This window comes from Schistocerca nitens, chromosome 3 (assembly GCF_023898315.1).
Source record: "Schistocerca nitens isolate TAMUIC-IGC-003100 chromosome 3, iqSchNite1.1, whole genome shotgun sequence".
Lineage (NCBI taxonomy): Eukaryota > Metazoa > Arthropoda > Insecta > Orthoptera > Acrididae > Schistocerca > Schistocerca nitens.
Genome location: NC_064616.1, coordinates 946894248 through 946921208, shown reverse-complemented (window position 1 = coordinate 946921208; position 26961 = coordinate 946894248). Strand labels below are relative to the sequence as shown.

General features: G+C 37.9%; 1 protein-coding gene across 1 annotated transcript in view; it reads left to right on the top strand.

Annotated features, from left to right (window-relative positions):
- Positions 1-26961, top strand: part of LOC126249022 (uncharacterized) — a 907745-nt gene that overhangs the window by 536296 nt on the left and 344488 nt on the right. Inside the window, exons 18-20 of the mRNA XM_049950624.1 lie at positions 6203-6280; positions 20325-20402; positions 22867-22944. Of these exons, the coding sequence (XP_049806581.1) occupies positions 6203-6280; positions 20325-20402; positions 22867-22944 (234 nt within the window). The remainder of the gene's footprint in view (positions 1-6202; positions 6281-20324; positions 20403-22866; positions 22945-26961) is intronic.

The window sequence follows — 26961 nt, the reverse complement described above, 5'->3', positions numbered from 1 at the left end:
ATGCTGATACAGATATGCATACTTTTGGAAATGCCTTTTCAAAGTTGAATTTGAACAATGTGGAGAATATAGATAATTTCATCCCAGCTTTGTTTTTCTAGTTCTTTTGAAAAATCTTTTATTTTGGTTTCTGATGGATGTCGTTTGTAGGTTTGTAGTTTAGGGAATGATTTGATGCCTGATTTTACTGTTGTTATTTGACTGAGATGAGATGATCTAATAGTCAGAGATCTTTTACAGCTACATCCTATATTTCCCTTTCCATATTTGTGGCCACGTAGTCAATTACTGTTTAAGTTGTCGTCGTAACCTGTGTTGCACTATTGACCAATAGGGATAAGGTAAAACTCTCAAGGATGTTTATGAAGGTGCTGCTGGATTCATTTATGGTATTTGTGTTGATGTTGATGTCCCCACACAGAATTATGTTGACCTTTATACTTGAGAATTTATCTAGAACTTCTGTTAACTAATTGAAAAAAGTGTCCACACTACCACTGGGAGATCTATATACACACAAAATGATTAATGTTTTGGTGATATCAAGCCCTGTTAATTCAAAAGCTGATATTTCAAAGAGCTTGTCTTACCTTACTGTATTGAGGTCATGTCTTGATTTGAACTGTGTTCCTTTACTGATATAAATGCATCTCCTCCACCCCTTGAGATAGTTCTGCATTAAGAATTTGCCTTTTCATACAGTGATAATACTACGTGTTGGATTTCTGTGTCTCTACACCAGTGCTCCGTAATACAAATTACTGTGCAGTTTAGAGATTGGAGCTCAACTTCTAATAGTTGTATTTTATTTTTTATTGATTGCATCTTTTGATGAAGGATTGTAAAGTCTGTGAATTGCCCCATGTTACTCTTTCCAATGGTTTGTTTTTCTTTGTGACATCTTTTGTATATCAAATTTGAGGTGTTAAAATCTGCCTTGTGAGTGATAGTTTCAGCATTTTTTAAAGTCCTGGAGATACTTTACAGGCAGGGGAACCTGTTGTCTGGATTTATCCTACAGAAGACCTACTTTTCCTACCTATGACAACAGGTATTTGACCATGTGTGGCCTGAGATCTACCCCGTATACTTTCATGAATCAGCTGTACCAATTTTGCCGTCCCAGCCCAAGTACCTTTCTCCTTTTTCACCACATAACCTTTTTTGTGCAACTACTTCACCCCTCACTCTGTTTAGTGTGCTGCAAGACCAGTATTTATTCAAGAATGCTTCAACAAATTCTTTATATGATTTACATGTGTTGCTGTCCCCTGTTCCCCATGATTTTGCTTCTCCTTCAAACCTACTCATCACGAGTTTGATTTTTTGTTGTTCTGCTGTGTTTTCAGGCAAGGTACCCTCAAACTGTCTAATGAAGGCTAATGAGTGTATAGTTCTCTTACGAGAGAAATGATGCAATTTATACACACTGGCGTGATTTTCTATGTCACATACATGAACAATATTTTTTTTTTATTTCTTGTTCACACCAAATTTGGACTTTTGTTTACCTTCATTTTCTGTTTTGTATGGCATCTCAGGAAGTGCTTTTTGCTGTATTAATCTCAGTTTTCCATGAATCACACTTGTGTTGCCTTTACAAGAAGATTCTGCATGTGAAATATTACGACGAAGTATTTCATGGTCAATTTTGATACTTCATAAATTATTAGAGTATAGTCTATGTTTCTCACTACATGCTTTGATGGATTTGCTTTGCTCTTGCTGTGTGTTACTAATGTCATTAATTGCTGGTTGTGTCTCTCCATTTTGATCCTGCAAATCCTTGATTTCATGGTCAATCTACTTATTAATTTCTGACTTACAAACTTCTAATTTCTTACGCCATTCTTGTGTTTCATAATCTAGTTTCTTGCAGCATCCTTCAGTTTTCACTTCAATGTTTATAACCTTTTGTTGCAGTGCATCAATATTGGTATTAAGTTGTGCTGTTCCCAAATTAATTTCCTTTAATCCATTATCTGTTTTCTTTTGTTCTACTTTTTATTTTTGCAAAATTAATTTTAGTGTAGACTTCATATACTGATAATCATATTGAATTGATAAGGTGTCAGCGGATGCTGTATGCTAACTTAATGTGTGTAACTCATCTGTTGGCTCATTAGTAATGTTGACGTCAGAGTCATTTTCTCTGATATCATCATTCCAATCAATCACGTCATTCTGACTAAGTACTACACATCCTGGGTTTACATTGTCATTGTTTGAAACTAAATCTACATTTTTATTGTCTTCAGTATTAATTAATTCTACATTACCATTGAAATCATTTGTGGCTGCTTCAAAATTCTCAGTGAGATCATTGGTTTTTTAATTCTCTATTTCAGATTTAACACCAAAGTCTAAATCTATGTTTTCACTAAAATTATTTTTGACTGAATTTGACATAAAATTAAACCCATATCTGATTTCACTACCATTTATTTGTATCTGACCCACCAAATCGTCCCTACTGCTGTGCGAATGAATTCCTTTTGTACTGCCAAGATTATATTTCACTTCTTTTACCCAGATATTTTACTAATACTGGTGTTCCAATAACAAATCTTACAATGCTATGTGCAAGCACTAAATTTACTCTACTTTTCTTCCTTGACATATTATTGCTGATTCTCACAGCTGTTGGCTGCACCCCTAGCTGCAGTTCCACTGTTGTTGAGTGCTGAAACCCACATCAGATGTGCCCCATACTGCTAACTGCACTCATCACTATGTGCTGTCACTGCACATGTTGTCCATGGATGTCTCATGCTGCTATGCACGCTGCACCATTTTGTAGTATGACGAATCTTTAAGTGATGATTTACAATGTAATCCCATTGACCATGCACACAACATTAACTTTTATTCTCATAGCACTTCAGCACTTCCTATTCACGGTTTACACTAACATCACTTTCATAGCAACAAAAAATTTGATTTAGTGTCGTCAATTATTATAGTTCAACAAAACTTCAATAACAATTCAAACACAGTTCATTATCTATTTATCACAGTTCTCATGCAGTTCTCTGGCCATTTACAGTTCACTAATTGGGTACAGTTCACAGTTCTTCTTAATAAAAGCATAAAATTTAGCCCCTTCATTTGAAAGCACTTCAACTTCAGAAATATTCCCCACAAGGGTTGCCATGTATGGCAAGAGAGAGAAGAGAGAGAGAGAGAGAGAGAGAGAGAGAGAGAGAGAGAGAGAGAGAGAAAGGGGGTGGGTTAAATTTGCATGATAAATACCTTCCCTCAGAAATATTACATCAGCAGCTACTGTGGTGAACACCGGCAGCACTCAGGGTGAAGACTTGTACACAAATCTGTGTGTATGACAGCACTGGGCAATGAGAGCCGTGATTGAGGGAGTGGCAATCACCCTCTGCGCTATGGCCCGAAGAGCACTAATTGCAGTGCCTCTTGTTCCTCCAGTGGCAAGACTGGTGACATGTATGACTATGGCAGCTGTCAGAGATGTGGTTGACAACAAATACAGTGTGCTAATGGTTGTAGTTAAACAGTTTACCTTGCATATCTGTGATTTTATGTCACCAGCAGTCTGGAAAGGTGGCAGCCTACAATTACACGTGTGTTTCATACTGATGGATCCAATGCTGGTTGTTACATATACTGACAGCAAACTATGACTAGACCTAATCTGTTCACATGTACAGTTATGGTAATTAATTGTAGATTAGTTCACACCCCCCCCCCCCCCCCCTTTCCTACTACCATCTCTACCCCTAATAGTACTAAGGACCCGTCACTATTTAATAATTCAAACAAGGCATTTATCTAATTTTACACAGACCCTTGTCAGCTTTCCTTATACTGACAACATCAAGATCAATCTAACACAATTATTTGAATTGTACAGATCACATTCTTGAGGGCAAGTGTTCTGATAAGTTGTAGTAATAGTGGTTAATCCAACATTCTTTTACTTTGTTCTTAAATAACTGAGAATGTTCAGTTTCCTGCCTGATATCCACTGATAATGTTTTATAGACTTTTTCACCAGAATACGAAACTTTCCTGAACCCTTGTACCCTAGAGACAGATGGGATGGTGTGTAGAAAATGGCGCTGTAGAATTAAATGGTTGATGTAGTCTTTGTCAGAGCATGAAGAAATGGACAAAGGGAAGTGTCTCACTAACAAAGAGTCTATAGCCTCATCAACTTGTGCACTACTTCATCTTTATGAAAACCACAGTGTTACCTACTTCACTGGGTATTTGTAATTGTGATGATGCACTAGACCACTCTTAACTGAATAGAAATGTAGTACAGGATTATTATAATCAAACTGCTGCAGAAGTAACACCACTGGTCAGAATGCCATCAAATTGCAACAGAATATTATTGGTGAAGGGGGAAAATATATGGCAGAAGAAAAATAAATAGTACAAAATGTAGCAATAGATGGCACTGTAAGCATCATAATTTAATGATGCTCTACTACAAATGACAAATGAATCATACAAAAATGCCTAAGGTATACGTTTGACGTTAAACAAACTGTACTACTCAGTGTGCATGGCCCTACAGGTGTGATACTGTTAGTTATGTAAGACCATCCACCATGGCAAGGTCATATCATATAAGATGGGGAAAATCGGTTTTCAATTGTCCTGAGGCCAAAAACTGCATGGAAAGCATCAATCAAAATCAAATTGGATTATTAATTTCTGTGTATCTGGTACAAAACATGTTCAAAATGCTGTCCACCATTTCTGCAACAAGTTCAAATTGAGAAACAGCATGTTCCACAACTGATGGAAGTGTTCCTGAGGATCATGTTCAGGATGTAATCCACAATGCATGCCTTCAGTGTGGCTAAGTTTGCAATCAGAACACTGAACTCATCATCTTTCAGATAGCACCACAGGTAGAAGTCACACGGATGAAAATCAGATGATCGGGACGGCCAGGCTGTAGGGCAGTGGTAACTGATAATTCTAGCATTTCTGAAATAACTCTTCAGCAGCTGGTTAACTGGATTTGCAATGTGCGGAGGTGTGCCATATAGCATAAAAATGATCCCATCCACACATCCACACTTTTGTAGAGCTGGAATGGCATCATTGCACAAAAGACACTCTTAGCGCTTACCAGTGATGGTTCAGGGAACAGGACGCGAAGCTCTTGTCACTTCAAAAAAATACGGCGCTGTGGTAAATCATGCCATAAACCCTCACCACACAGTGACCATTCTTGATGAAGTGGGACTAGTTGATTTGCATGTTGATTTTCCGTTGCCCATATTCGACAATTCTGTGTATTCACGTATCCTGTCAGATGTAAGTGGGCTTTGTCTGTCCATAAAATCTTCCACAACCTATCATTGTCCACTTCCATGTGAGCAAGAAATTCTAAAGAAATGGTCTCTCTTCCTGGCCGGTCAACAGGAAGCAACTCGTGCACATGGATAATTTCTAATGAATAGCACAAAAGGTTGTTTCATAAGATATTACGTACCATGCTCATTTGTATGTCTAGTGTTAGGGCAATTCTCCTTGCACTACACGTTTGTACACCACCAATCATCTCCACCTGCATTGCTGTGACTACTGCTTCCACTGACATCGAATCAATTCATTTCCTCCCTCTACCATGTTGCACTCCACCAGACCCACGGCAGTCATTAGACCAATGCATTTTTCCAAACCCTTCAGAATCTGGAACTTCCGCAGAACGATGTGTGCCATGATCCTACATTGAGACAGTCATGGCGAACATCGCACATACGAAAGGAGGAAAAACCATGTACCCGTCGTGTTTGTACCAACTTCAGTGGGCTGTGCACATGACAGGTGTTTTTATTGACATATTGTAGCATACAGTGCCATCTATTGATCAATTTTCACACTTTTTTTTCCTTCTGCTGTATGTTTTCCCTCTTCTCCGATAATATTCCATTGCAATTTGATGTGATTCTGACCAGTGGTGTAATTTCTGCAGCATTTTGGAAGCTTAACTTTAATTACAATCACCCTGTAGTAGATGATGATGATGATAATGATCATGATTTCATGTTCATAATCCTAATTTATATAATTTGCACCAGGTACTGTTCATTTCTGCCAATCACATGGCTATGATATTGCATTCTTTTCCTTTCCTTTGTTTACACAAGTTACAAAATGTTCTTGATAGCTGCTTAGTTACATTGATCAGTGTTGTATTTTCTAACAGGTGAACCATATGCTGAATCAGCTAGGCAGAAGAAATATATTAAACCCAGCTGGTGGCACAGAGACCACAACGAATCAGGTATATATTCACTATACCCCGGCTGTACTTGTGGTCGCAATCAGTTTTTCGCTTATGAGATTTCTGTAAATATTGACAAGGTAATGCTGTGAACTGTGCTTTGTATAGTGTGCAGCTATAATTTTTCTCAGATTCAGTCAAATATTAGTTATACTTCTTAATGGGATTGTTTGATTTTTGTCATAATGGAATTGTTAGGAAGAAATGAATGTGAAGTTTGGGAGTCAGCATTAATTAATTCTATAGCTACAAAGCACGCATGTGAAAGTTCCTGGTTATTCAGATGATTTTATTTCAAATTATTATGAGTCTGTGAGAGTTATTCACTTTCCAAGGCAGGTGTATAATAACTAGAGTCCAGAGTTCTGTGTAAACACAAGTTGCATTAATTTTTGCATGTGTGGCCATTTGCTGGGTAAATGTATATTTTGAAGATGGTATGAATTGGGGCACTTGTAATGCATGTTATATCACATTTTTTGACCTTTGTGTATGTTTTTAAGTAACATGCATGACACCGTCTTTTATAGATTTATTCATATGAACTACGCCAAGGTGTAGAACATAAGCAATTCTGCGGAATTGTTGCAGTTTGTGAACTTCATACTGAGCTCAAGTCCTCTACTTTAGCTCAGTAGTTGTCACTAGAAGTTGGTATACTTTGTGCCAATATAATTAAATTAAATTAGGGTATTATGATTATTGTCATTTCACAATGCTGCTCCATATGTGATGAATGCTGGGAAAGCTATTAAATATTTTTATCATAACTTGAAGTGTCTAACATGGTTGGCCCATGTGCGACATCATGTAGCTGAAATGGTAGTCTAAAATTTGATTGTGTGAATACACTATTACAAACAATGATACAAACAAAGAAAATTGATGCACAAAATACAATGGTTTGAAACTGCTGACAGCATTAAGTTATATGCTGCCCCTTTTTCCAATTGAAGGTACTCTTAAAAGCACTTGTCCGTGTTGCTGGATTTAGAGATATTCTTCCAGATTTAGCTGTGCCCCTACAACCTTTTTTAACCAGGTGGGGTACCTGGATTAATGCTGCCATCTTTTACTGTGGTAATTTTGATTACATTGTCAGTAAGAGACATTGAATTCTTACATATCTATTGAAGTTGACATCTCTTTGCTTCTTTCTACTGAAAAGCCTTAAGGTACTGCAGTGAAGGTTTTTTGCTTCATTTTTGGGCTGTAGACTTTTGAGGTGACTAATGCAGTTTGCATTAAAGACACGATAGTGATATTCAAGGAAACAGATATGGGGCAAGACCATATTTACATCAAATCAAATTGTGTGCATTTTAAGTTGGAAATACCAAAGTGGCAATCCACAGATGGAGCCCCGGGCAGTTATTGTAAACAGAATGAGATTTTCACTCTGCAGCGGAGTGTGCGCTGATATGAAACTTCCTGGCAGATTAAAACTGTGTGCCGGCCCGAGACTCGAAGTCGGGACCTTTGATTTTCGCGGGCAATTGCTCTACCAACTGAGCTACCCAAGCACGACTCACACCCTGTCCTCACAACTTTACTTCTGCCAGTACCACGTCTGGAAGGTAGGAGACGAGGTACTGTCGTGCTTGGGTAGTTCAATTGGTAGAGCACTTGCCCGCGAAAGGCAAAGTTCCCGGGTTCGAGTCTTGGTCCGGCACACAGTTTTAATCTGCCAGAAAGTTTCAGTTATTGTAAAGGTTAAAAATCTTTGTAGTCATCCTGTGGAGAAGTGGGTGTTGCTGTTTTTAGGATACAAAGTTATCAGATCATGTCCAGATTTTGAGTTTACAAAGAAGACAAAAAAATATTTTGCAGCAAAATAAGTAACAAAAACTATCAATTTGATCAGACGTTGTCCAAAATTTCTTCACCCAAGTATGCATCTGTCACTTCTTGTGATATAGAGACAGCATTTTCTGTCACATATTTTAATTCTTTATCTGCCTTATTATGCGTATTTCATGATATGACAGTGCATGAATGTATGCATGTTTTACCATTTGATAGTGCATGAAAATCTGGGCTCTAGTAATAACATTATGAGTAATTTAATAAGTAAAGATATTAACTCACCAAATAATTTAGGTGTTGAGTCACTGATAGATACATAAAGAATAAAAGAGGTGCCTGCTAGCTTTCAGAGGAAATCTGGCACATTGTTTAATCAGATGGGAAGTTTCAGTACTACACATAGTCCCATGCAGAGTGAAAAATACGGTATTTACTCGTGTATAAGACAACCCTGAATATAAGATGAGAATCCCCCTTTATAAGTGGTTTCTTGGGAAAAATTTGTTTTTTAACTCACTCTGACTAATCAAATTTACAAACTCCTATTCATGAAAGGGATATGTCTAAAAAGTTAACATTATGCTTTTTCTGTATTCATCCAATTTATTTATTCTTGACATTTTGGTATGACATGTAGAAATTAAATAAACAAAAGGAAATTTTTGTAACTATACTCTGCATTCTCTTGCTGGTCTATCTGGAATCCTATACTTTGTATTTTCTTACCTGTCCACATAAGTTCCGTCAAATGTATGTTTTTCACCCGTGCTCTGCAGATGTGTACATGGTTTGGAGGGTGGGCGGTGGTGTTGTGGGGGGGGGGGGGGGGGGAAGGTTGTTACATATGGCTTACAATGACACCATACAGCAGGTCAATTGGTCAGGACTTGTAAGTGGACATCCAGGGCTGCTGTTACATGTAGGAACAGGAAATTAGGTAAAATAAAGAGAATATATTCAAATTTACAGTATATAAGTAGCACACCTGCAGTCAGAAGTTATCAGGTTTAGGCCAGTGTAGGAGGTTCTTGCTTCATTTTTGGGCTGTAGACTTTTGAGGTGACTAATGCAGTTTGCATTAAAGACACGAAAGTGATTTTCAAGAAAACAGATTTGAAGCAAGAGGAAATTTACGTCAAATCAAATTTTGTGCATTTTCTTTTGGCAATAACAAAGTTGCAAACCTCAGGCGGAATTCCGGACACTTATTGAAAGGGTTGAAAATATTTGCAATCATCCTGTGTTGAAGTGGTTGTTGCCATTTTTAAGATAACAAAGTTATCAGATCATATCCTGATTTTTAGTTCATGAAGTTGACAAAAATAAAAAATTGTAGCAAAAGTGTAAAAAAGTACCAGCTTGATCTGACTTGTTCCAGAATTATTTCACCTAAATATGCATCTGTCACTTCTTGTGACATAGAAATGTCATTTTCTGTGTCAAAAATGTTCTGTCTGGTAAATGCATGGAGGTAAGCAAGGAAAAGTGGGAGAAATTGGTTACTGTTTACTGTTTTAGAAGAAATAAGAAGTAAATATAGAAGTGAATACTGCATATTTTTGTTGTTTTGATGCTTTATTGTGCATGTTTAATGATATATATTGTGTGGCTACATGCATGTTTCACAGTTTGGTAGGGTGTGAAAATCTGGGGTCTAGTAATAGAATTATGAGTAATTTAATAAGTAAAGGTATTAACTCATTAAATAATTGGGGTGCTGTGTCATTGATAGCCACATAGAGAAGACAGAGAACCCTCCTTTCCTTCACTCAAAGTGTGGCACATGGTTTAATCTGCTAGGCACTTTCAAAACTACACACACTTGTCTGCAGAGTGAAAAATATTGTATTTAGCTTAGTGTAAGACAACCCTGAACACATGCAACTAACGAAGATTACAGACTTTTATTCTTTTATTCTGTGTAAAAAGTTAACAGTACACATATTCTATATTTATACCATTTATTTATTGTTGATATTTTGATAACACATGTAGAAATAATAATAATAATAATAATAATGATAATAATAATAATAATAATACACTACGCATACATTGATTACCAAAAAGCTTTTGATAGTATACCCCACTCATGGTTACTACAAATATTGGAAATATACACAGCAAATTGTAAATTGATACAGTTCCTAAACATAGTAATGAATAATTGGGAAACCACACTTAATATCCAAATAAATTCAAATAATATTACATCACAGCCAATACAGATTTAGTGTGGAATATACCAAGGAGACTCATTAAGTCCCTTCTGGTTCTGGCTTGCTCTGAACCCACTATCCAACATGCTAAATAATACGAATTATGGATATAATATTAGTGGAACACACCAACACAAAATCACACTTTTGCTATACATGGATGATCTAAAACTACTGGCAGCAACAAATCAACAACTCAACCAATTACGAAAGATAACAGAAGTATTCAGCAATGATATACACTGCTGGAAATGGAAAAAAGAACACATTGACACCGGTGTGTCAGACCCACCATACTTGCTCCAGACACTGTGAGAGGGCTGTACAAGCAATGATCACACGCACGGCACAGCGGAAACACCAGGAACCGCGGTGTTGGCCGTCGAATGGCACTAGCTGCGCAGCATTTGTGCACCGCCGCCGTCAGTGTCAGCCAGTTTGCCATGGCATACGGAGCTCCATCGCAGTCTTTAACACTGGTAGCATGCCGCGACAGCGTGGACGTGAACCGTATGTGCAGTTGACGGACTTTGAGCGAGGGCGTATAGTGGGCATGCGGGAGGCCGGGTGGACGTACCGCCGAATTGCTCAACACGTGGGGCGCGAGGTCTCCACAGTATATCGATGTTGTCGCCAGTGGTCGGCGGAAGGTGTACGTGCCCGTCGACCTGGGACCGGACCGCAGCGACGCACGGATGCACGCCAAGACCGTAGGATCCTACGCAGTGCCGTAGGGGACCGCACCGCCACTTCCCAGCAAATTAGGGACACTGTTGCTCCTGGGGTATCGGTGAGGACCATTCGCAACCGTCTCCATGAAGCTGGGCTACGGTCCCGCACACCGTTAGGCCGTCTTCCGCTCACGCCCCAACATCGTGCAGCCCGCCTCCAGTGGTGTCGCGACAGGCGTGAATGGAGGGACGAATGGAGACGTGTCGTCTTCAGCGATGAGAGTCGCTTCTGCCTTGGTGCCAATGATGGTCGTATGCGTGTTTGGCGCCGTGCAGGTGAGCGCCACAATCAGGACTGCATACGACCGAGGCACACAGGGCCAACACCCGGCATCATGGTGTGGGGAGCGATCTCCTACACTGGCCGTACACCACTGGTGATCGTCGAGGGGACACTGAATAGTGCACGGTACATCCAAACCGTCATCAAACCCATCGTTCTACCATTCCTAGACCGGCAAGGGAACTTGCTGTTCCAACAGGACAATGCACGTCCGCATGTATCCTGTGCCACCCAACGTGCTCTAGAAGGTGTAAGTCAACTACCCTGGCCAGCAAGATCTCCGGATCTGTCCCCCATTGAGCATGTTTGGGACTGGATGAAGCGTCGTCTCACGCGGTCTGCATGTCCGGCACGAACGCTGGTCCAACTGAGGCGCCAGGTGGAAATGGCATGGCAAGCCGTTCCACAGGACTACATCCAGCATCTGTACGATCGTCTCCATGGGAGAATAGCAGCCTGCATTGCTGCGAAAGGTGGATATACACTGTACTAGTGCCGACATTGTGCATGCTCTGTTGCCTGTGTCTATGTGCCTGTGGTTCTGTCAGTGTGATCATGTGATGTATCTGACCCGAGGAATGTGTCAATAAAGTTTCCCCTTCCTGGGACAATGAATTCACGGTGTTCTTATTTCAATTTCCAGGAGTGTAAATATGGCTTTTGGAACAGACAAATGCAAGAAAAATAGCATAGTCAAGGGAAAACACACTAAACAAGAAGATTACATAGTGGATAACCACAGCGACTGCATAGAAGTGATGGAAAAAACAGATGCCTATAAATATCTAGGATACAGACAAAAAATATGAATAGATAATACAAATATTAAAGAAGAACTAAAAGAAAAATAGAGACAAAGACGAACAAAAATACTGAAAACAGAATTGACAGCAAGAAACACGACAAAGGCTATAAATACTTATGCTATACCAATATTTACCTACTCATTTGGAGTAGTGAAGTGGAGTAACACTGACCTAGAAGCACTCAATACACTTACACAACCACAATGCCACAAATATAGAATACATCACATACATTCAGCAACAGAAAGATTCACATTAAGCAGAAAGGAAGGAGGTAGGGGATTTATCGACATAAAAAAACTACAGTATGGACAGGAAGACAATTTAAAAAAATTCTTTATAGAACGAGCAGAAACCAGCGAAATACACAAAGCAATCACTCATATAAATACATCAGCTACACCATTCCAATTTCATAACCACTTCTACAACCCTTTAGATCACATAAGATCAACAGATACAAAGAAAGTAAATTGTAAAAAGAAAACACTACATGGCAAGCAGACGTATCATCTAACACAGCCACATATCGATCAAGACGCATCCAACACATGCCTAAGAAAAGGCAATATATACAGTGAGATGGAAGGATTCATGATTGCAATACAGGATCAAACAATAAACACCAGATATTACAGCAAGCATATTATTAAAGATCCCAATACCACAACAGATAAATGCAGACTTTGCAAACAACAAATAGAAACAGTACATCACGTCACAAGCGGATGTACAATACTAGCAAATACAGAATACACCAGAAGACATGACAATGTAGCAAAAATAATACATCAACAATTTACCATACAACATAAACCAATAAAACAACACTTCCCACATACAAGTTGTTGTTGTTGTTGTTGTTGTGGTCTTCAGTCCTGAGACTGGTTTGATGCAGCTCTCCATGCTACTCTATCCTGTGCAAGCTTCTTCATCTCCCAGTACCTACTGCAACCTACATCCTTCTGAATCTGCTTAGTGTATTCATCTCTTGGTCTCCACCTACGATTTTTACCCTCCACGCTGCCCTCCAATACTAAATTGGTGATCCCTTGATGCCTCAGAACATGTCCTACCAACCGATCCCTTCTTCTGGGCAAGTTGTGCCACAAACTCCTCTTCTCCCCAATCCTATTCAGTACCTCCTCATTAGTTATGTGATCTACCCATCTAATCTTCAGCATTCTTCTGTAGCACCACATTTCGAAAGCTTCTATTCTCTTCTTGTCCAAACTATTTACCGTCCATGTTTCACTTCCATACATGGCTACACTCCATACAAATACTTTCAGAAATGACTTCCTGACACTTAAATCTATACTCGATGTTAACAAATTTCTCTTCTTCAGAAACGCTTTCCTTGCCATTGCCAGTCTACATTTTATATCCTCTCTACTTCGACCATCATCAGTTATTTTGCTCCCCAAATAGCAAAACTCCTTTACTACTTTAAGTGTCTCATTTCCTAATCTAATACCCTCAACATCACCCGACTTAATTGGAATACATTCCATTATCCTCGTTTTGCTTTTGTTGATGTTCATCTTATATCCTCCCTTCAAGACACCATCCATTCCGTTCAACTGCTCTTCCAAGTCCTTTGCTGTCTCTGACAGAATTACAATGTCATCGGCGAACCTCAAAGTTTTTATTTCTTCTCCATGGATTTTAATACCTACTCCGAATTTTTCTTTTGTTTCCTTTACTGCTTGCTCAATATACAGATTGAATAACATCGGGGAGAGGCTACAACCCTGTCTTACTCCCTTCCCAACCACTGCTTCCCTTTCATGTCCCTCGACTCTTATAACTGCCATCTGGTTTCTGTACAAATTGTAAATAGCCTTTCGCTCCCTGTATTTTACCCCTGCCACCTTTAGAATTTGAAAGAGAGTATTCCAGTCAACATTGTCAAAAGCTTTCTCTAAGTCTACAAATGCTAGAAATGTAGGTTTGCCTTTCCTTAATCTTTCTTCTAAGATAAGTCGTAAGGTCAGCATTGCTTCACGTGTTCCAGTATTTCTACGGAATCCAAACTGATCTTCCCCGAGGTCGGCTTCTACTAGTTTTTCCATTCGTCTGTAAAGAATTCGTGTTAGTATTTTGCAGCTGTGGCTTATTAAACTGATTGATCGGTAATTCTCACATCTGTCAACACCTGCTTTCTTTGGGATTGGAATTATTATATTCTTCTTGAAGTCTGAGGGTATTTCGCCTGTTTCATACATCTTGCTCACCAGATGGTAGAGTTTTGTCAGGACTGGCTCTCCCAAGGCCGCCAGTAGTTCCAATGGAATGTTGTCTACTCCGGGGGCCTTGTTTCGACTCAGGTCTTTCAGTGCTCTGTCAAACTCTTCACGCAGTATCTTATCTCCCATTTCATCTTCATCTACATCCTCTTCGATTTCCATAATATTGTCCTCAAGTACATCGCCCTTGTATAAACCCTCTATATACTCCTTCCACCTTTCTGCCTTCCCTTCTTTGCTTAAAACTGGGTTGCCATCTGAGCTCTTGATATTCATACAAGTGGTTCTCTTCTCTCCAAAGGTCTCTTTAATTTTCCTGTAGGCAGTATCTATCTTACCCCTAGTAAGAAAAGCCTCTACAACCTTACATTTGTCCTCTAGCCATCCCTGCTTAGCCATTTTGCACTTCCTGTCGATCTCATTTTTGAGACGTTTGTATTCCTTTTTGCCTGCTTCATTTACTGCATTTTTATATTTTCTCCTTTCATCAATTAAATTCAATATTTCTTCTGTTACCCAAGGATTTCTACTAGCCCCCACATACAAGTATGCACCACAAAATGTACTGGAGAATGATGAATACAAATTATACTGGAACAGAACCATTATAACAGATAAAACAACACCACATAACAAACCTGACATCATACGCACCAATAAGAAGAAGAAATTAACACAACTAATCGAAATATCCATACCCAATACAACAAATATACAGAAGATAACAGGAGAAAAAATTGAAAAATACATCCAACTGGCTGAGGAAGTCCTGGACATGTGGCATCAGGATAAAGTTGACATTATACCAATTATACTATCAACTACAGGAGTCATACCGCAAAATATCCACCAGTACATCAACGCAATACAGCTACATCCAAACATATATATACCATACAGTTAAAAGGAAATCTTGCTTGATCAAGGTCCGCGTCCCTTTCCATTTTTAACCAGACATAACGTCTGAGAAAGGAAAGAAAAAAAAAAAAAAATAATAATAATAATAAAAATTGTCATCATCCTAACAGGACAGCTGTGAATCTTATATCTCCACTGTTACAAATATTTGGCTGTTTCTTCCAAATATGTTCTGATATCTCAGGTGGTGGTTACAGTGGGATTCTAGAACACAGCTGTTCTTTTTTTCCCTGAACACACATAGCATTTTGTTTCTATCCTGACATGAAAATGTTACAATGACACTTGCTTCCAAACATATCATCTGCCCACCACTCTCTGATTGACTGTGTAGAACCGGCAGCTGACACCCCCCCCCAATCATTCCTGTCACACTTCATGGTGAGCATTGACAACACTGCTGCATGAAACACATAAGTGTGTCACTGGTCCTCATTGAGACTTTTTATCTCCTGCAAAAATGTATGTTATCGTTGAGTATTACTTCAGTTTTAAAGTCAATTCAATTGCGAGTGCAAATGGATTCAGGCAAGCTGCAGTTTATAAAAGTAGTAGATGTTTGCATGGCACAATATCTGTCTCCTCAACACTCCTCTCTACACACTCATCATAGTCCTCAGGTGCGCTGTGTTCTGCTCATCCTCCAACTTTCCGTATTGCTGTACTTGAGCAACAGATAAACATTTGATGGAAATATCTTGTAGGATGCAGATCATATGAAAAGTAGCAACTAATACACAAATAAAAGACTGTAATCACTAGTCAGTCCAATTGTAGAATTTTCACTCATCCTGCAATCTAGTGGTGTCTGTTCTTACTATCTCCACAGTGGGTCTTTTTGCTGTAATTTGTTCTCACGATAACAGTTACCGACTGTTTAATATGATTTATTTCATTTGTTAAACATTTCATTGTGAGTTAATTTTCCTTCTTGTTTCATCTGAATGTCATAATCTTGTTCATAACCTGATCAAAAAGCTGATGATGATTTTCTACTATATTCTAATATGTGTACAGAGACCGAATTTCTCATTTTGCAACCTCTTGGTAACTTTCTCATAGCTAAACAAAATATCAACTCAGGTTCAGGATCAAGTAACAGTTTTTGAGGGATAAGATTTTTGCCTTTGAATGTTACCTTTTCTTAAAAAACAGCATTAATGTGTGTGTGCGCGGTATCCATACATGTATGAGAACTTTTATTACACATCTGTTCAAATACAACAAAAGTTTGTAAGTTGATTGAATTTAATGTTGTTTCCTCCTGTGTTTCACAAAATTGCCAGTTTTTATGCAGAACATTAGATTGTTGTAGTGGCTAGTTCATAGTTCCTCGCCTATCCCTTGCACCAGCACTGCGCTTCAAACATCACATGATTCTTCAAGCTAGGTCGATACTGCATCAAGCACAACAGCGTATAGGGAAATTTTGAGTCTACTCAAATGCAAGTATTGTCTGATATGCCCCACCCTTTGAGACTGCTCAAAATAAATTTTTACAAAACCTCAATAGCCAAAGCTTTATCTGTAAATGTAAGATGAGTCCCATATAAATCTATTCAATGATGTAAAAATGTTGGCCTCAGCAGAAATAGTTTAATCTCTGAATGTAAGATGACTGCATATTTTTTTGAATTAAGAATTACAGAAAAAACCTTGTCTTATAATCAGGTAAATACGTAGAGTCTGAAAGTAAAATTTAGAAATTGTGTTACATTTTATACATTTATAGTTGAAGGTAAACAGGTCTGCTTACATCAATCCAAGCCAAAGAACTGCTTTGTACTACTGTGTTATTCATTGTTGTTCATCTCTTTCAGTTGTCCAGAATGGCATCTGTCTTATGTTGGCCATAATGAAAGAGAAGTTTCCACATTAATCAAGTTATGTAGCTCACTGAAAAGTGAACATGAAGGTCATAGTTTCAATAATGTATGCAGAGATATAAGTGATAATGAGACCCCAATACTTTTTCATTCTGGTCATGAGTGCTAATATGACATTTCATATTAATTTGTTCCACCTATACCCAGAGGAAAATAAAAGCATCAAAGATATTGCTGCATGTGTTTCAATAAACCAGTTGGCTCCAAAACGAAGGAAAGATGCAACATAGTCAATGTTCAGAGTGCAATGTCAGTTTGCATATTTTAACTGTTTCCAAAAGCACCTGTACATAGACGAAATTATAAGTAATTATTTTGGTCAAACTTTAAAAATAAATATGTGAGCTATATTCATATGGCCATGTGTTTAATTGCTTATTAACGATTTAAAGATAGAAAAGGAAAAAAGAAAAAATTTGACCCTGAGAAAGTCTGTTTCTGGCACCACTTTCTCCACACCACAGTGAAAGGGTTAATGCAACCTCAAGTTTTAAACAAAGAAATTGGTGTAAAAAGCAAGAACTCAACAGTTAATTCCATGGTGAATAGTTGAAAAGTATAGATTTAACTGACCATGCTACCAGAATCTTTGGATTTGGTTGTGATGAATATATTGCTATCACTGGACAAAGGCAAATAAGATTGGGCATAGTGATAAATATATATATATTATTCCCCCCGCCCCGCCCCCCCTCCTCCAGGATCCAGCAGAAATGACTGGGAACTACTTTCACTATAATTATGTCTAATTACTGAATGGTTTTGGCTTTCATACTTGCACCATCAGCGTAAGAGGTCAATCACAGATTCTCTAAACATATCATAAATTATAAAAAGACTAAACTCCAAAAAATATTATTTCTATTTGTATTTCACTACATCAGCCTGTGTACCACCAGGAAATTGGTACAGTTCTTCATTTGAGCCAGTGTGCTCGTATGCTATCTGTGAAAGTGCATTTCACAAATAGTCTTGCATACCATCACAATATTGTTTTCTTTTGATGTTTGCTGAGAAGAAACACCACTCATTTGTTCTATGCAAGGTTATGTCTTCACCAGTTCCTGATTGAGTCAAGCTGTTGTAACCTCTAATAACTGATTTTTACTGCTATCTTTCTTTTTGGCATTAACTGCATCCAGTTGCAAGCCATACATTCTGTATCTTGGATTCTCTGAAGCTCTTGATCCAAAATACTTTTGCTACCTTTTTGCTGGCTTCTTCAGTTGCTGGATCTTTCATATGCTTTCAAGTATAACTGAAAGGTTGCTTCAGGACATGATAGAGATCATAAAGACAGCAGACATACTAATTTCTTTCATACAAAGTGCTTCAATTTACTTTGTATAATCCAGGTTTTAATAAAAGCAGTCATCAGTATTTAATGTCAAATGAATTTCAAATCTCCCTCCACCTGCCTTGAGCAGTCAGCCAACAGCTGGCATGTCGTCTTTAAAGTTCCGACGATGCATGAGTGACAGTTCATGCATTCATTCATTCATTCATTCATTCACAAATCATATTCTGTAAATCCCAACTTGAAGGAGATACATCAGGGATGGGAAATGGGTCTAGTTATACATAAACAGGCAAAAGCAACCACTGGTGACTACAAACCAAGTAATGTGTCCAAGTCAGCAAGAAATAAATGAACTTTATTTGTACTCAAACTGAATAAAACAAAACAGTCATTTGGACTTGAATACACATTAACTTGTACCAGTTCACTGACATTGCACTGGGGGACTTCATATGATGGTGATGTTGATGTGGCGGTATTGGTGGACAGCAATAAAGCTTGAAGATGGTCCAGGAGGGATGTCCCATTGAGGCGAAGCTCATAGCGTGTTGCGGATAGACATAGCTCCCCCACATGACACAATAACGCAGCCAGCAGAGGAGTAAGTGATAGTGCGTTGTACACAGATGGGATGCAGTTGTGGGTGATAGTGGGCACAGTATGGAGAACTCGGATTAGACATGGAGCAATGCCTCATCACGATGCAGAGTAAAGAAATCACTGTACAATATATAGAACTTGGGACATGGCTCAGGGCATATATGTCAGCAGCCAGTGTGGTGAACACTGACGGAACATGGAGTGAAGACTCATACACAAGTCTGTGTGTATGACAGAACTGGACAATGAGAACCTTTATAGAGCAACTTCCAGTCACTATCAGCCCTATGGCCAGTCCCGTAAACTACTTCCTCCATACTACTAAGGACTTGTTACTATGTAATAATTCAGTCAAAGCATTTGTATAATTTTACACAGACCATTTGTCAGCTGCATATAATCTGGCAAAGTCAAGATCTGTCTGATACAATTATTTGAGTTATGTGGCATTACATTCGTGAGTCTGAGTATTCTGATAAGTTGTAGGATTAGTCATTAATGTGGCACTCTTTTACTTTGTTCTTAAATAACTGGGAATGTTTAATTACTTGCCCAATAACCACTGATAATGTTTATAGACTTTTTCATCAAACATGAAACATTGTTCTGAAGTCTCCTTCAAGATCATACAAGTCAGAAAATGAATCAGAGGGAGAGAGAGAGAGAGACTAGAATTTTGGATGCAGCTGAAAAACATTCAAAGTTGAAAGGCTTCAGTACCTTAAGTGTGAGAGGTGCTTCACAGCTAGAAGTTTGTGTAAAGAAGGCTTACTCACCTATTGATGATTCCCCCAGCATGCAAGTGGAGAGTGTAGCACTGTAGAATTAATTGGTTGATTCTAGTATTTGTCAAAACATAGGGAGGAAATAAACACAGGGAGGCTTTTGAGTAACAAAACTTCTATAACCCATTGAACTTTTACACTATTCTATCTTAAGGAAAGCCACAAACAGTGTTCCTACTCTGATGCATATTTGTAATTGTGATGATGCACATGGTAGTACATAACAGAATAGAACTGTTGTTGTTTTTTCTCTTTTATGATTGTGGTGGTGGGTGCTGATTATGATGATGATGATTTGCCATTTATAATCCTTCTTTACATAAATTTCACAAGGTGATGTACATTTCTGCTATTCACATGGCTATGATACTTCATTTTATTCATGTCCTTTGTTCGCAAAGGGAAAAGAACATTTTTGATAGTTGCATAGTTACATTGACTAATGTTGTATTTTCTAACAGGTGAACCATATCCTGAATCATCTAAACAGAAGAAATTTTTTAAACCCAGCAGGTGGCCCACAGACCACGATGTATCAGGTATTTATTCCCTACACCTATGCTGTAAACATGGTTGCAATTAGTTTTTCAGTTATGTGATTTCTTTAACTATTGATGGGGTAATTATGTAAATCTTGCTTCGTATGGCAAATTGAGACAAATCCTTCTTAGTGTGATCATTTGATTTTTTTTCATAATGGAAATGGTAGGAAGAAATGAGTGTGATGGTTGGGAGCCAGCATTAATTAATTCTATAGCTACAAAGCATATGTGTGAAAGTCCATTGTTATTTAGATGATTTCATTTCAAATTATCTCCAGTCTGTGAATGTTACTCACATTCTGGGGTAGATATGTAATAACTAATGTGCAAATTACCATGCAAATGAATGTTGCATGGATATTTGCATGTTGTGTCCAATTGGGAGGTAAATGCATATTTTAAGATGGTATGAAAAGGCATATTATACTGATTTTGTGGCTTTAGTGTATATTTTGCAATAATATGTGTGATAGCATCATTTATTGATATGTTTATGTGAATTATGCGAAAAGTGCGGAACACAAGTAATTTTGCAAATTTGTTCAGTCTGTGAACTTGATAGTTAGCTCAAGAGCCCTACCTCACCTCGGTAGATTTTGGTAGAAGTCAATATACTTTGTGGCAATAAATTTAAATTGAAAAAATATCCTATTGGTGTTATACGATGTTGCCGCATACGTGTTGAGGACTGGGAAAGCAATTAAAATATTTTATCCTACCCAAAGGGTGTTTTGCCCTTGCTTTACATTGTGTATCTGAAATTATAGTATAAAACTTCACAGTGTTAATATGCTGATACAAAGTATGGGCACAGTATGAGGAATTCAGATGAGACATGCAGCAATGGCTCAGTGCGATGAAGAGTGAACGCTTCAGTGGATAGTATGGAGAACTCGGAACATGGCTCAAGTCAAAGACGTCAGCAGCCAGTGTGGCAAACACAGACACGACATGACGTGAAGATTCCTGATTCAGGAACTTTCAATCACTATCGGCGCTATGCCTGGTCTCATAAACTAACATGCGGCCGGAAAGTAGCGTGCTGAGTACATGCCCCTCCATATCCACATACAGTGACATGTGTGTGCTGAGGGTGACATGACGGTCGGTTGGTACCATTGGGCCTTCATGGCCTGTTAGGAGGAATTAAGTTTTATTATCACTATGCCCCGGAGCACTAATTGCGGTACCTCTTGCACTTCCATTGGCAAGACTTGTGCCATGTATTACTGTGGCAGCTATCAGAGATGTGGTTGACAACAAATATGGTTTGATACAGTTTGTTTGCTACACAGTTTACCCTGCATATCTGCGATTGTGCTGCCAGTGGCCAGGAGAGGCAGCAGCTTGCAGTACATATCTTTCTTCTTACTGGTGGCTCCCAGGGGGATACTTTATATGCTAACAACAAACTATGACTAGCCATAATCTACTGAAACTGATAATTATGGTAATTACTTCTACATTAGTTCCTATGTGTATGTTAGAGGGAAAACAGATACTTCAGAAAAGGCCACTGCAGCTCCCCCCATACTACTAAGGGCTTGTTACCATGTAATACTTCAGTCAAAGCGTTTGTATAACATTACACAGACCATTGTCAGTCTATATACTGGCAAAGTCAAGATCTGTCTAATACAATTATTTGAGTTTTGCAGAATTACCTTCTTGAGTCTGAGTATTCTGATAAGTTGTAGGATTAGTGATTAATGCGGCATTCTTTTACTTTGGTCTTAAATAATTGGGAATGTTCAATTTATTGCCGCATATCCACTGACAACCTTTTATAGACTTTTGTACCAGAATATGAAACTTTGTTCTGTACCCTTGAAATGGATGGCATAGTTCCCTTCAAGGTCATACAAGACAGAAAATCATTCAGAGGTAGAGAGACCATACAATGGTTGAATGTCACTGAGAAACATTCAGAGGAGAAAGAAATCAGTATCTCTAGCATCAGACATGCTCCACTGCTAGAATTTGCTGTCAAGATGGCTTAATCACCTGTTGATGATTCCCCCAGTGTGCATGTGGAGAACATGGCGCTGTAGAATGAAATTGTTGGTTGTAATATTTTTCAAAACATAAGGAGAAAATGGACAAAGAGAGGTTTATAAGTAGCAACTTGTGCACTTTCTTATCTTCAGAGAAGCCACAAACAGTGTTAGCTACTACAATGCGTGTTTGTAATAGTGACAATGCCTTTGGTACTACTTAACTGAATAGAACTGTAGTAGTAGTAGTAGTAGTAGTAGTATAAGTTGTTGTTGTTGTTATGATGATGACTGGCAAGACTTGGTGTTCGTAATCCTAATTTAAGCAAATTGCACCATGTGGTGTTCAATGCTGTCAATCACATGACTATGATATTTCATTCTTTCCATTTCCTTTGTTTGCAAAAGTTAAAGAATGTTTCTGATAGTTGCATAGTTACATTGACCAGAGATGTATTTTCTAACAGATGAACCGTATGATGAACCATATAAACAGAAGAAATTTTTCAAATCCAGCTGGTGGCCCATGGATCACGATGAATCAGGTATATATTCACTACACCTATGCTGTAGTCGTGGTTACAATTAGTTTTTGGCTTATGTGATGTCTGTAAGCATTGACAGAGTAATGCTATGAACTTTGCTTTGTATAGCCTTCAGCTAACATTTTTCTCAGATTCAGTCAAATATTATTTATATATCTGAGTGGTATTTTTTGAATGTTTTCATAATGTAAATGTTAGGAAGAAATGAATGTATAACCTAAAAAGTGGCAACTATTTATTCACAACCGATACAAAAGAGTTACATGTTTGCACCTGTTACTGTCCTTCAAAGCAGTCACCAGCATTGTGTAGAACCCATTGCCAGCGATGTGGAAGGCATAGTATACCATTAGCAGAGCCTGTTCTGTTGATGGTGCGAATGGAGCTGTCTACTGCGTGTTGAATCTCTAGAACAGTTCTGAAGTAAATGCCACAAAGTGGTTCCTTCATCTTCAGAATCAAGTCAAGGTCACAAGGACTTAAGTCTGGGGAGTACGGTGGATGGTACAGTACTTCCCAGTCCCATCGAATGAACAGAGCAGCCTCAGCTTGCGCTGTATGTACCCACACATTGTCGTGCAAAATGATGGGTGGGTTGCACAGAAAGTGTTGCCACTTCTTTTGCAAAGCTGGTCGAAGGTGATGCTCCAAAAATGAACAGTAATACTGTGCATTGATGGTCTGACATGGAGGAATGTAATGTTTTAGGATAACACCATCACAGTTGTACACGAGAATCACCATAACTTTACACTGCTCCATTCATACCATCAACAGATTAGGCTCTGCTAACAGTATACTACACCTTCCACATAACTGGCAATGGGTTCTACACAATGCTGGTGACTACTATGAAGGATAGTAACAGGTGCAAACATGTAACTCCTTTGTATCGGTTGTGAATAAATAGTTGCCACTATTTAAGTTCCAACCCTCGTATATAATAACAAGAGTCTGGATTTGCATGCAAGTGCATGTTCCATGAGTTTTTGCATGTCTGGTGATTTGGGGGGGGGGGGGGGGGGAGTAAATGAATATTTTGAAGATTGCATGAATTGAGACATTTATAATGTGTGTTATATCGCTTTTGTGACCTATGTGTATATTTGGCAGTATCATGCATGATAGCATCTTTGATTGTTTTATTCATATGAAGTATGTCAAAAGTGCAGAACTTGAGTACTCATGCAAATGTATTACAGTCTGTTAGTTATAGTGAGCTTAAGTACACTACTTCAGCTCAGTAGATGATGGTAGAAGTCAATATACTTCATGCCAATAAATGTAGATTGAAAAAATCCTATTTTTGTAATACGATGCAGCCTTGTATGTAATGAAGCCCAGGAAAACAATTAAAATGTTTTATCCTAACCTAAAGTGCATTACATGTTGGTCCATGCACTACATCATGTAGCTGAAATGGTAGTCTGAAATTTGATAGTGTGAATACGCAGATACAAATAAGGTAAAAAGATGTCCAAAACACAAAAATTGGAAACTGCTGACATTATTAAGTCATAAGCTGTCTTTTGTCCATTTGAAGGTATTGTTAAAGACACATGTCCATGTTGCTGGATTTAGAGATATGCTGCTAGATTTATCTTGGCCCCTGAAATCTATTTTAACCAGGTGGGGTACCTGGATAAATGCTGCTATCTTTCAATGTGGTAATTTTGATTAAGTTATCAGTAAGATACCATGATTCCTACAGATATATTGAAGTTGATAACGCCTTACTTTCTTCTGTTGAAAAGCCTTAAGTTGCAGCCTATGTTTTTTCCTTCATTTTTGTTCTGTATATTTTTGAAGTCAGTAATGCAGCTTGCATTAAAGATGGGAAAGCGATATTCAAGTAAACTGATTTGAAGCAAGACCAGATTTATGTCAAATGAAATTTTATGCATTTGCCTTTGACAGTAACAAAGTTGCAAGCCACAGGTGGCATCTCGGACAGTTATTGAAGAGGTTAAAAATCCTGTGGAGAAGTGGGTGTTGCGGCTTGTAAGATAACAGATTTATTAGATAAAATTCTAGTTTTGGGTTTATGAAGCTGTCAAAAAATATTTTGTGGCAAAAATGTAAAACATTTCTTCATTTATGTATGCACCTGATACTACTTGTGACATAGAAAGTTCATTTTCTGTGTACTAAAATGTTCTTTCTGGTAAATGCATGAGTGTGAGGAAAATTTGGAGAAATTGGTTATTGTGTACTGTTTTAGAAAAAAGTAGAAATAAATATAGAACTGACCTTATTGTTCATGTTTAATGATATGATACTGCATGAATTCATGCATGTCTTATAACTTGATAGTTAACGGAAATCTGGGCTCTATTAATAACATTATAATTAACCTAATGAGTAAAGGTGGTATCTCAGTAAATAGTTCAGGTGCTGAGTCATTGATAGATACATTAAGAAGATTGATAACTGTGCTAGCTTTCAGACAAAGTCTGCCACACATTTTAATCAACTAGGAAGTTTCAAAACTGTGCACACTCCTCTTGAGAGTGAAAAATAGATACTGAAAGCAAAATTTTTTAACTGTGTTCATTGGTCCTAATTGTTAATTTTTTTTATGTATGTAATTGAAGGCAAACCTAGCATTTAACCATTTCACTGCTACACCTGTGTATGTATGAGTGGCAACAGCTGCACATAAGGTAGTATGCCCATACATATACGGTTTCAGTTTTCAGTTTCATATGCTACACTTGTTTCAAAGGTCATACAAGACAGAACTTGAATCAGAAGAAGAGAGCCAGTACAATTTAGAATGTAGCTGAAAAACATTTAAAGGTGAAAGCCATCAGTACTTCAAGTGTGAGATATGCTCCACCGCTAGAAGTTGGTATCAAGAAGGCTTACTCACCTGTTAATGTTTCCTCCAATATGCTTGTGGAGAACATGGCACTGTAGAATTAAATGGTTGGATACAGTATTGGTCAACACATAGGGAGTAAACAAACACAGTGTGGCTTCTGAGTAACAAAACATTTATAATCTCCAAACCATTTACACTATTTTCTCTTCAGGAAAGTTGCAACAGTATTAGCTACTCCAATACTCATTTGTAATTGTGATAATGCACTAGGTAGTACATAACTTAATAGAACTGTTGTTGTTGTTGTTGATGATGATGATGATGATGATGATGATGTTGATGCTGATGATGATTTTGATGATTTGACTTTTATAATCCTTATTAACATAAATTTCACCTGGTATATTCATTTCTGCAATTCACGTGGCTATGATATTTCATTCTCCTGATAGCTGCATAATTACAATGACTAATTTTGTATTGTCTAACAGGTGATCCATATGCTAAATCATCTATTATTTCAAATTATCACCAGTCTGTACACATTATTCTCTTTTCGGGGTATATTCACAATAACTGGAGTGCAGATTTCCTTGCAAATGAATGTTTCATGAATATTGGAATGTTGTGCTCATTTGGGGGGTTAATGCATATTTTAAAGATGGCATGAATTGAGACTTTTATACTGCATAATATATCACTTTTAGGCTTTAGTGTATATTTTGTGACAATGTGTATGGTAGCATCGTTTATTGATTTGTTCATATGACTTACACCAAAAGTACGAAACATGAGTAATTTTGTGAATGTTTTGGTCTGTAAACTTGATAGTGAGCTGACTAGCTCTACTTCAGCTTGGTAAATGTTGATAGAAGTCAATGTACTTTGTGCCAATAAATTCAAATTGAAAAAGGATCCTGTTATCGATATACAATATCGCCGTGTATGTGATGAAGGCCAGAAAACAATTAAAATATTTTATCATAACCTAAAGTGCATTATGCGTTTGGTCCATGTGGTACATCCTGTACCACCAGAATGTTTGGATTTGGTTGTCATGAATATATTGCTATCACTGGGCAAAGGCAAATAAGATTTGGCATAGTGATAAACAGTTTTTCCCTAAGAAAACCCCATGTCATTCCAAGCATGTGTGGCAATTTTTACCTCTCTATCTACATTATTCTGTGGTT